The sequence below is a fragment of the Tupaia chinensis genome, unplaced genomic scaffold (genome assembly GCF_000334495.1).
Source record: "Tupaia chinensis unplaced genomic scaffold, TupChi_1.0 Scaffold000320_2, whole genome shotgun sequence".
Lineage (NCBI taxonomy): Eukaryota > Metazoa > Chordata > Mammalia > Scandentia > Tupaiidae > Tupaia > Tupaia belangeri.
This window is the reverse complement of record NW_006159814.1, coordinates 2,441,588-2,453,386: the sequence shown is the minus strand read 5'-3', so window position 1 is coordinate 2,453,386 and position 11,799 is coordinate 2,441,588. Positions and strand designations below refer to the sequence as shown.

The 11,799-nt window shown below is 39.6% G+C and overlaps 1 protein-coding gene and 1 pseudogene across 1 annotated transcript in view; one reads left to right on the top strand and one right to left on the bottom strand.

Moving 5' to 3' along the window:
* Positions 1-2,382: 2,382 nt before the first annotated feature.
* The window catches only part of ROCK1 (Rho associated coiled-coil containing protein kinase 1), a 175,404-nt gene continuing 165,987 nt past the window's right edge, over positions 2,383-11,799 (bottom strand). Inside the window, 3 exon segments of the mRNA XM_014588990.2 lie at positions 2,383-2,594; positions 3,856-4,117; positions 6,250-6,328. Of these exon segments, the coding sequence (XP_014444476.1) occupies positions 2,383-2,594; positions 3,856-4,117; positions 6,250-6,328 (553 nt within the window).
* On the top strand, positions 4,124-6,243 carry LOC106735183 (chromosome transmission fidelity protein 8 homolog pseudogene; annotated as a pseudogene).

Here is an 11,799-nt window from a genome sequence, read left to right as displayed (position 1 = left end):
AAAAAAAAAAAATCACCCCCCGGGGGGACGGCCATGCCGCCATCCCTTCTCCTCCATGCTCCTCTCTGGATCTTGGGCACGCATGCACACGTGCCTGGTGTGAGTTTAAGCCACCGGGTTGAAGACTCGAACCGCAGTCAACTACATGGGAGTCCAGTGACGTATTACATAGTGTAATAGCCATTACACTAACTGCTGGTCCCTCAAACACATTTTCTTACTGACCTACAATCTTATTTTAAATCATCTTAATCCAATTTATACTCCATTACCCAGGGAACAGCTGATTTGGCACTATAGAGAATTAGGTTAGGAGTGAAGGGATAATATGCTGGAGTAGTATGGTGGCTATGAATATACAAGAAGGAAAGAACATGAGTCATTTTAAAGAAAAAGACTTGGCTACAGAGAAAAGGTAGTTAAAAAAGGGGTGGATAAATAAAAGATGGTTTTAAGCCTACTTGAAATAAGTGGGTGACAAAGAGGCCAATCAGTGCTAGATTTCAGCTTCTAGATTCAAATGATCACTCTGACTAGTGATTTTACTCTAAGGAAAACTGGTATTGGAATAGGAGTGAAAAAAAGGCTTTAGAATTCGATAAAAATGGGTTCCAATCTATTGGCTAATTTAGTGCAAGTTATTTAATTTCTCTAAGCTACATTTATTAATCTGTAAAATGAGAACTTAGTATCATAACTTTTAAAAAAGGGTTAAGTTGGGGCCAGCAGGTGGTGTGATGATTAAGGTGCTAGATCCCACATGGACAATTACATGGTTCAAGTCCTGGATTTGGCAGTTTGGAGGACATGCCAGGCACACGTGGGTGCATGCCCAAAACTCTGAGGGAAAAAGGAAGATGGCGTGGCAATCTTCCCTGGGGGATGATTTCTCACTTTCCCTCTCTATTTCTGTCTGATAAGTGTATAGCCTATAGCAAATAACTGAAGAAAAATTTTAAAAAGTTAAATTATGTCCTGTAATTTTGTATCACATCATATAAAATGTTTTCTTAAAAAAATCTGTGAAAATTTTAAAGATTAGACTTTACTGAGTTTATAACACTAATGATGCCAAATGGCTTTGATTTTCAAAAATAATTATGCCAACATGGTTAATAAAAATCAAGAAAAGTTGAGCTATGTTTTATATTCATGTATTCTCATCAAGAAATATTAACCGCAAATTGGCTAAAACATTAAAAGACCTAAATACATGTCATGCTTATCAACTTACAGCAATAAAAATAGATATGGAACTAAATATTTGAATTTAAATGTTATTATTATTATTTTTGCCACAGAGTACATGTGCTCACTGGAGAGAGACAGACACAGTGAGAAAGTAGGAAATAACCCTCCACAGAGCATGGCCATGCTACAATCCCTTCTCCTTTATTCTCCTTTCAGGATTTTGGGCATGCATGCACATGTGCCCGGCATAACTTTCAAGCTGCTGGGTCTAGGACTAGAATTGTAGTCAGCTGTGTGAGAGTCCAGTGCCTTAGCCACTATGCCACCTGCTGGCTCAATGTTGTTAATATTTAATAAGAATCAGTTAAACTAATTTTTTTAAAGGGGAGGGGAGAGAAGAACTTTTTTTTAAAGAACTATTTTTTTTAACTTTATTTATTTATTTTAATTTGACCAGTGAGGAACAGAGCAATAGAGAGAGAAAGTAAGAAAGCAAGCTGCCAGGTCTGGGACTCAAACCATGCTCAGCCATGTGGGAGGCCAGTACCCTTAACCACCATGTCACCTGCTGGCTCCAGTTAAACTAAAAAAGTAGCTGGTCATATATAAAGACCTGGCGGGATAGCAGGCGGCATGGTGGTTAAGGTGCTGGAATTCCCACATGGCCGTCCATGGTTTGAGTCCCAGACCTGGTGACTTGCTTTCTCATTCTCCCTCCTTCCCTCTCTCTCTCTCGCTGTCTTTCTCTGGCAAAATTCATGTTAAAAATAATATTAACAATAATAATAATAATAAAAAAATAAAGACCTGGCTACAAATGATGCCTCTGTGATAAAAACAATTAGACTTCTAATTTCAATACATGTTATTCAATTACTTTCTTTTTCTTTTTTTTTTTTCTTTTTGAGAGGTTTTTGCTATAGGACGCATGTGCTCGCCAGAAAGACAGAGACAGAAAGTGAGAAATCACTCCTCAGTGGGGATGGTCACACTGCAATCCCTTCTCCTTCATTCTCCTCTCGGGATCTTGGGCACGAACGCACATGCGCCCTGCGTGAGTTTAAGCCACCAGGTCCAGGACTCAAACCAGTCGCCTACATGGCAGTCCAGCGACATAGCCATTATGCCAACTGCTAGTCCCCATGTTATTCAGTTACTTTCATACTGTTAAAAAGGTTAACATTTTGATCCTCACCTAGTTTTTCCAGATGTATTTTTGACCACTTTCCGGAAAGACTGATTTGCAGTGGATCTTGTAGAAAGCGTTCGAGGGGAGGCACGAACAAAACCAGATGGTGGATTCTTAGGAATCTTCTTTACTAAATGAGTGACCCATTTCTTTTGTTCATCCTGAGAACATGCTAACAACAGCATATCTCTCGCTGATGTTACATCATAACTTACTATGTAAAGGGGAAAAAAAAAGATTAAAGTCACATAATATTAAAAAACCTTATCAAATGCATAGTTTTTTAGTTCTTAAAATTTTAAAAGATTTACTTGCTTAATTAAGCTTAAATAATAAAAATACTGCTTTTTCCTTAAGACTAAAATGTAAAAGAAAATATTACTAAGTAGTATCAAAAATACAAAAAAAGCTAAACAAAACATGTATTTATAGAACATAAGCTTCTTATCTTAAAAATAGTTAACAGTCTGTATTCTTTCCCCTTTCTCTCAAGCTAGCTCTCCTATGCTACAAAATATTTATTTTTTAAATGTGCTACAGTGTGAGTATGCTTCTCAGAGAGAGAGAGAAAGGAAAAATGAGAAATCATATTCCAGGAGGATGGTCACACTGCAATCCCTACACCTCCATTCTCCTCTTGGGATTTTGTTCATGCATGCACACACATGCTTCTGTTTCTCAAGCCACTAGTTCTAGGACTAGGACCACAGACTCAGCCGTGTGGGATCCAGTTGCCCCAACCACCACACCAATGGCTGGCCCAAAAACATTCGTCTATGATAAGCATGGTGGTCCAGGAAGTGAAAGCCAAACAAAAAGACAAAGACAAGCAAGAGGTAAAATCTCAAAGGCCAATATAGGAAAACTTAACCATACAGCTCTTCCCTCCAAATGAAAACAATTTCTTATCTTAGTGGCATTTTCTCTCTCTTTCTCTCTTTCTTTCTTTCTTTTTTTTTTTTTTTTTTTAAGGGAGTGAGTATCTTTAAAATAACATTATGTTTAGGGACCAGCTGGTAGTGTGGTAGTTAAGGTGGCTGGAACCCACATGGATAATTGCATGGTTCAAGTCCTAGACTTGGTGGCTTGAAAACCATGCCAGGAATCTGTGCATGTTTACACAGAATCCTGAGAGGAGAATGTAGAAGGGACTGCAGCATGGTCGTCCCCTACCCCCGGGGGTGGGATGATTTCTCACTTTCTGTCTGTCTGTCTCTATACCCCTGATAAGCACACATGCCCTATAGAAAACGAAAACAAACAAACAAACCCCAAAAACCAAAATAAGAAACATTATGTTTAAAGCTAAATTTGTAGCTATGAAATAAAAGCTGCATGTCATTCTATCAGTGTCAAAATATTCTTATTATAACCTCTTTCACCTTGGTACAGAAATCACTATATTAGACAAGTTATTTCACTGGAATTTAAAACTAAATTTGTTGTAAGATATAAAAATAATCATCATGCCTTACCTTTACACGGAGAAATTAAGTCCTCTTTCTTATCTAAGTGATCTCTATGGCACTTTACATGGCATCTCCGACACTCTAGAGCAGGAGGTGGCTTAAATACATGCCAGAGAGGTTTGGCACAGGCCTCACAGTTGGCAGGAAAGTGGTAGAGTGTAGGTATGAACTCATGGCCTTTGTGATTCTGGAAATTAGTTTTTTCAGCTTGCTGTACTGGTTCCATTTCTACATCTTTTCTACATTCACCTTCATTCGCATATAATATCTACATCAGGAATAGTGAAAGGAAGAAGATTAAAAAAACTTAATCAGGGAAAGGGTGACTGAGCATGGGCAGAGGACTGAGCAGGGAGCAACGGGGGTCTGAACCTCAAGCTTATTTTCAGTTGCTTTTTAAAGACAGAAAGCTCATGGTACAAATTATTACTTCCAGTGCGGGGGATAGAAGGCTGGGAGAATGGGTGCTGATGGAGCTACAGGGGGAGATCAAGGCTCGCTACAGCCCAGATTAGCTGGAAACCTCCTGGGTACAGTACACCGAGGGAATCCCTGTGCTGATCGTGGAGCATCCTATCCTGTATGGGAAAGTCATCCCATTGGAGAAACCTTTTGCAGTCCTTGTCAAACACTCCTGGGGAGCAGGACTGTGATGAGCTTGGCCGCGAGACTGGCACCCAGTACCTGGTGACAACGCTCATCAAAAACAAGATCCTTTTCAAAACCTGCTCCAAGCCAATTATCTCTAACGTCCCCAAGAAAGTAGGAAAGAAGCTCAGATTTTCCCTAGAGAGTGGCCAATCCCTTGGACTCGTACTCCGCTGCCCCCTTGAGGACAGCTCGACAATTCCCTGGGATCACAGGGTTGTCCTGTTCTGAACACAGGCCACCCACCGGATGTGAACTTGGATCCTTTCCTCATGGCAGCTGGTTCTCTTGGTGGAAATCTGGCCCCATTTCCAAGGAACCCATCACCTTTTCCAACTTCATCAGGCTCACTGGCTTCAAACCCAGCTACCTTCCAAAGGTCTGCTGGCCTCCAGTGCTCGAGTCCAGCAGTTTTCCTAAGAGCCTCTGGTCCACTAGGCCCCAACCCAACTAACTTCCCAAGGGCCACTGGCCTACAGGGTCCAAGTTCAATTGCCTTCCCAAGGTTTACTGACTCATTAGGCCCTGGTCAGGTTGCTTTCCTAGGTCAGCTGCTGAGCACCTGGGTGCTTCTCCAGCAGGCCCTGTGGGTTTCAACCCAGCTCCTTTTGTGAGGCCAACCGCACCCCTGGGTTTAAACTCAGCTTCTTTTCCAAGGATGAATGGCCCTGCAGGCAAGAGTTTGGTCTTGTTTACTAGCGTGGGGAACCTTCCTGGCACAAGCCCAGCTGCTTTCCCCAGACCAGTGGGCCCAATGGCTGCAATGTATCCAAATGGAATGCTACCCCCTTAAACACCATTTTCCCTCCAGGCCACCTTGGTTTCTGGGCACTGTGGTTCTGGGCAAGGTCTGTTTCTTAGGCAAAAGGGCAGATGGGCAGCTGTGGTCTAAAGAACCTAGCTTGGGCTCAAGTTTACGTGAGCCAGTTTTTCCTTCTGCTTTTTTCTTGACTTCAGGTAAAATGTCATTGGTGGGAGATGGACTATGACAGGTGGGAATGATCCTGGCTTTGAGGGTAAGGATCTCCAGCCTTCCCGAAGCTTGTTGTGCTCTGGTCTCACAGCTTTCTGCCCTTGTTTCTTACTAGTTTCTTGAATTGTTGTTGTGGACTTTTCCTTAGTGATACATTGGCCTGCAGGCCCAATTCACATGTAGTCCCCTCCTCACCACTGAAGAATCGGCTCATGCTCTCAAGAAACAGGGCAGTGGTGAACGGACCGTACTTTATTAGCTCTCACTTGGGAAGCTGGGACCTGGTCGCCCTCTATTGCCACACCCTTCCCTAGGGGTTTGGACACAGAACAGGGAGGTAAACAACCACTTCGAAGATCCTCCAAATATTATTTCTGTTTGACTGTCTGGGCCTGCAGCTCCCTGCTCCTGGGCTGAAGAGGTGGCCAGATTTAAGGCACCTCTACTCATCCAGCTCCCTTCTCCACTGGTAATCCCAATTAAAGAACCTCAAAATTTAAACTGATGTGGATGGGAATATGGGAATTGGGGTGGGTGGGAGGAATGAAGGAGAGAAATCACTGTACTTTGTTCTGCCTGATGTGAAAGGATGATGTTTTTCTTGCATTATATCTTTTACTTACTGTTTCTTTAATAAATGAGACGAGAGAGAGAGAGAAAAAAAAAAAACCCTTAATCTGTCCATGAAAGTTTCAAAAGTATAAAAGCATTGGTTTACTTCACAAAACACTTGACACTTCAGTAAAAGATCCTTTAAAATGATAAATTTTAGATTTTACCTGGAATATTTTAGGAATTTCTTCAGTTTCAGCTCTATACACATCTCCTTGGGTTACAGGTCGAACATGAAACAATTTACTAAAATGAAAGTAAATATGGTAAAGGAAGGCCATGACAGAAATTCATTTGTAACAAAAGCGACATTTCACTAAGGAGGACATGCAGGTGGCAAATAAACACATGAAAAGATGTTCAACACAATTAGTCATTAGGGAAATACAAATTAAGACCACAGTCAGTATCATTATACATTTACCAAAATTTTAAAAACAAAAATAGTAATAGCACCAGGCCTGCCAGGTGGTATGGTAGTTAAGGTGGCTGAATCCGTGTACATAGCCGACTGCACAGTTTGAATCTGGACCTAGCTGCTTGAAAAACATGCCAGCTGGGAACCAGCAGTTAGTGTAATGGCTATGTCGCTGGACTCCCACGTAATTGACCGTGGTTCGCATCCCGGACCCGGTGGCTTAAAACTCACGCCGGGCACGTGTGAGTGCGTGCCCAAGATCCCAAAAGGAGAATGGAGGAGAAGGAATTGCGGCGTGGCCATCCCCCCCGGGGGGTGATTTCTTGCTTTCTGTCTCTATGTCTCTCTCTATCTGTCTGGCAAACGCACGCGCCCTATAGCGGAAAAAAAAAAAAAAAGCCCTCTCCAAAAAAAGAAAAAAAAAAAAGAAAGAAAGGAAAAATAAAAGAAAAACACGCCAGCTATGTGTGTGTGCATGCCTAAAATCCTAAGAAGAGAATGGAGGAGAAGGGAATGTGGTGTGGTCAACTCCACCCTGGGGGCTGCTTTCTCTCTCCGTTTCTCTCTCTGGCAAAAACACATGCCCTACAGCTAATTTTTCTTCTTTTCTTTTATTATTTTTAAGATTTTTAAAAATTTAACTTTGTGTATTATTATTTTCTAGTTTGATCACAGAGAAACAGAGAACCCCCCCCCATAGCAAAAAACAATTTTTAAACCAGATAAATTGCTGGTTGTTCAAAAAATTTTCTCTATCTCACAGTTGTAAGTCAGAAAATTTTTTTTAAAACTTAAAAAACACACACACGGGGGCCAGCAGGTGGCGTGGTAGTTAAGGTGTTGGACACTCCCACATGGCCGACCACGGTTGGAGTCCCGGACCTGGTGGCTTGCTTTCTCACTTTCCCTCTCTCTCTCTCTGTGTGTCTCTCTGGTCAAATTTAAAAATAAATGAGTGGATAAATAAATAAATAATTTTATATAAAAAAACCCAACACACACACGCTTTTTTTTTTTGGGAGAGGTTTTTGCTATAGGGTGCGTGTGCTTGCCAGAAAGACAGAGACAGACAGAGAGATAGAAAGCAAGAAATCACCCCCCAGGGGGGATGGTCATGCCGCAATCCTTTCTCCTCCATTCTCCTTTTGGGATCTTGGGCACGCATACACACGCGCCCAGCGTGAGTTTAAGCTACCGGGTCCAGGACTCAAACCACCGTCAACTACATGGGAGTTCAGCGACGTCGACGTAGCCATTATGCTAACTGCTGGCCCTCACACACACTTTTAAAACAAAAGTAATTTCTGTTTTGTAGACGTGGTGAAATACAGTTCTGTTTTCTTCGTTCTGAACCCAGTTGGCAGACACAGTGATCTCATAAACAAACATATACCAATTCTATTATGCATGTCACTTGTCTCAGTAAACTAAGTTATGAACTAAAACTACTATGCTCTGAATGGAAGGCTTAGTACTGCCAACTCTTTTTTTTTTAAATTATTCATTCATTTATTTTAATTTGACCAGAGAGAGCGAGAGAAGGAGAGGGAGGAGAAAGTGAGAAAGCAAGCCACCAAGTCTGGGATTTGAACCACAGTTGGCCATGTGGGAGTGTCCAGCGCTTTAACACTACCTGCTAGTCCCAGTACTGCCAACTCTTATATCTAAAGTACTACGGATTTTCTGAGAATAAATGACATAGAATAAGGACAAAGAACAGTGGTCAGATTTGGTGTAATTTGCCTAAAAGAAAGTGACCAATAATAGATGATTTCTCAGTTCAGTGAGATATAAGTAGGCCCTGCGTTGCCGAATATCTAAAATACTGTATACCTCACCTAAAATAGTTACAACATTTTGGAACTAGAAAGGGCATGAGAAAAGCAACCTCCTTGTTCTTCTGGAAGAGTATGCTGAAGTACAAAAAGCTGGAATGACTTGCCAGAGGGCAAGTGTGGCAGATCCGAGGCTAAAAGCAACTGGCTTCCTGATGGAAAATAGACCAGATACTTGCTTATTCCACCAGAACCATAAACTGAGAAATTAACTCCTTGCTTACATCATGATTGGTGCTGAGTTACTTCTGCGTCCCAAATATGAACCACTCTAAGGAGATTCCAAGCCCCTCTAAATAAACATCTAGAAAATGCATCCCAAGTGTGTCCTGCCACTCACGAAATCTAATGAAATCCTGTATCCAATGGCAGACACAGAAGTATCTCAGTTCACCTGTCCAAAACAAGAACATAATCTTGAAACTATTAGTCCTAAAATTACATGATCAATATATTTAAGAAATAATGACAAGGATGCCCCCTCTCACCACATCTACCATTACATTTCTAGTTTTGAGCCAGGGAAATTAGTCAAGAAAAAAAAAAATTCAAATTAGAAGGGGAAAAGTAAAATAATCTGATTGCAAGTGCTATAATCTATATATAGAAAACTCTAATGACTTTGTCAAATAAGTAAGTAAACTGTTAGAATTAATAAATGAATTCAGTAAAACCCAAAATCAGTATACAAAAATCAGTGGCATATCTATATATTACCAACAAACTATCCAAAAAATAAATCAAGAACACAATTCCATTACGATAGCATCAAATAAACAAATAATACTTGGGGAAAAAAATCTAATGGAAAGTAAAAGAGCTATATACCAAAAACTTATATAACACTGATGAAAGAAATTAAAGATGATACAAATAAATGGAAAGATACCCCCGTGTTAATGGACTATAGTAATTAATACTGGTAAAATGTTCATACTATCTGATGCAATCAAGAATTAATACAATTTCCATCAAAATTCTAAAGACTTTTTTTGAAAACAGAAAAAAAAATTCTGAAATTTGTACAGAACCACAAAAGCAAGAGCAATTGTGAGCAAAAAGAACAAAGTTAGAGGTACCAGGAGGCATACTTGATTTCAAAATACATTACAAAGCTATAATATTCAAGATGAAATGAGGCCATATACAAACATGAGTGTACACCAATGGAACAGAATAGAGAACCCAGAAATAAATTTAGTCATTTAAAGTTAATTGATCTTTGACAAAAATGACAAGAGCACACAATCTGACAAGAACAATCTCTTAAATAAATGATGTTGAAAAGACTGGGTATCTACATGCAGAAAAATGAAATTGGACCCTTATCTCTCACTGTGTACAAAAGAAATAAAACTGGATTGAAGAAATCAACATAAAGCCTGAAACTGTAAAACTACTGGAAGAAAATGGAAAATCTTCTTGATATTGATCCGAGTAAAGATTTTTTGAATATGACACCCCTCCAATATTACATCATACTAAAAATCTTCTACATGACCATGATTACCATCAACAGAGTGAAGAGACAATCTATGGAATTGGAGAAAATATTTGTAAACCCAACAGATTTATATCCAAAATATATAAGGAATCCAAGGAATTTAATAGGAAGAAAACAAACAACTCAATTAAACAATGGGCAAAGGACCTGAAGAGATATTTATCAAAAGAAGACATACAAAAACAACCAAGAGGTATATGAAAAAATATTCAACATCATTATTCACTAGAGATATGCAATTTAAAGCATAATAAGATGCCACCAACACTCGTTAGAATAACAACCATTAAAAAGATTAAGTGTTGCTGAGGATGTAGAGAAAAGAAAACCCTGGCCTAACTGTGGTGTTGCACAATGCTAAGACACAATTCAGAGACCATTTGGAAGGCATGTGTGTAATTTCCAGTCCAACATAAAGGGTGGATGTAGTGGTGTTAGTATATAATCCCAGCAACTTGAAGAGGCTGAAGCAAGTGGTTAGGGATTTGAGGCTGGCCTAAGAAAAAATTCTTCTTAAAAGGAAAGAAGAAAAGGGAACCCTTAGTATACTGTTGATGAGAATGCAAATTTGCAGAGTCATTATAAAAACAGCATGTAGGTTTCTGATAACACTAAAAATGGAACTATCATGGCCAGAAGGTAGAGTGGTGATTACAGTGTTGGACTCCCACATGGCTGACCGTGGTTTGAATCCCATACCTGGCAGCTTAAAACTCATGGTGGGTATATGTGCATGCATGCCCAAAATCCCAGGTTAAGAATGGAGGAGAAGAGATTGCAGGGTGACCATCCCTCTTTGGGGGTGATGTCTCACTTTCCCTCTCACTGACTCTGGCATTCTGGCTAAAGTGACTGTGTCTCTCTAAATACACACACACACACACACACACACACTCACATTTCATGCGGTTGGTATCATTCTCTTTTTTTGAAATATTTATTAAAATTTTGTTTGTGTCTCTATAACAACAGAGACAGTATGGTTTTAAATATTTTCTCAAAAAATATTTACAAATCAACTACTCAAACTGTTGAAAAGTAAACACCCAGCACACAATTTACATATAAAGCTTCTCAGTTCAGCCCTGCCTAAGTATTCTGTGATATACCATCTATTACCAAAGTACAGTCTCTTTTTCTTCCTTCAAAGTCTTCCTCAAACTAATCCTCTGGTTGTGGCTGCTCTTTTGCAATCTCTACTGATTACAATGCTGAGTGGAAAAAGTCCAGGTTATTTTATGGTATGAATTTTTTCATACAGCTTCTCTAATCCTCTCTGCCAGGCAGAGCTGTTAATGATACCAACTGTCCACACTCTATGGCAAAGACTGAGACTAGAGGACATACAAGTATCAAAAATTATTATGGACACTAGAGCCAAAGTGGAAAGGGTGTGGCAGGGGAAGAGTATAGGAAAGGAAATTTTGGGAAAAAAATAGAGAGATAGACATTTGTGAGACACAGATATGGCTTATTATTTGTTGATGACATGTATTTTCAACTGGGCTGGACCGAGGTGTATATCATGCTGGGTAAAGTCTCTTTACAATCTAAATGATGTATAGTGATGGAATGAATAAATAATAATTAAAATTAATTTTAAAAAGTTAAAAAAAACCCTTAAAGATGAGACGAAAATAAATGAATATTATGACAGATATTGACCAAATACCTACTACGGTGAAAGAAATGGAACATTTATTGAAAGGCACAAACTATCAAACATAACCCAAAGAAAAATATATGAATTGTTAAATATATATTAAAAGTATTAATTTTGCAGTAAAACAACAACAACAGAAAAACCAATGCTTTTTTAAAAAATTAGTAAAAAAAAGGGTCCAGCAGGTGTAGTGGTGGTTAAGGAAGAAACTGGACTTTCACATAGCCGACTGCAGTTCGAGTTCTGGACCTCCTGGTGGCTTCCGCTTTCACTCCCCCCCACCCCGCCCCAACCCCC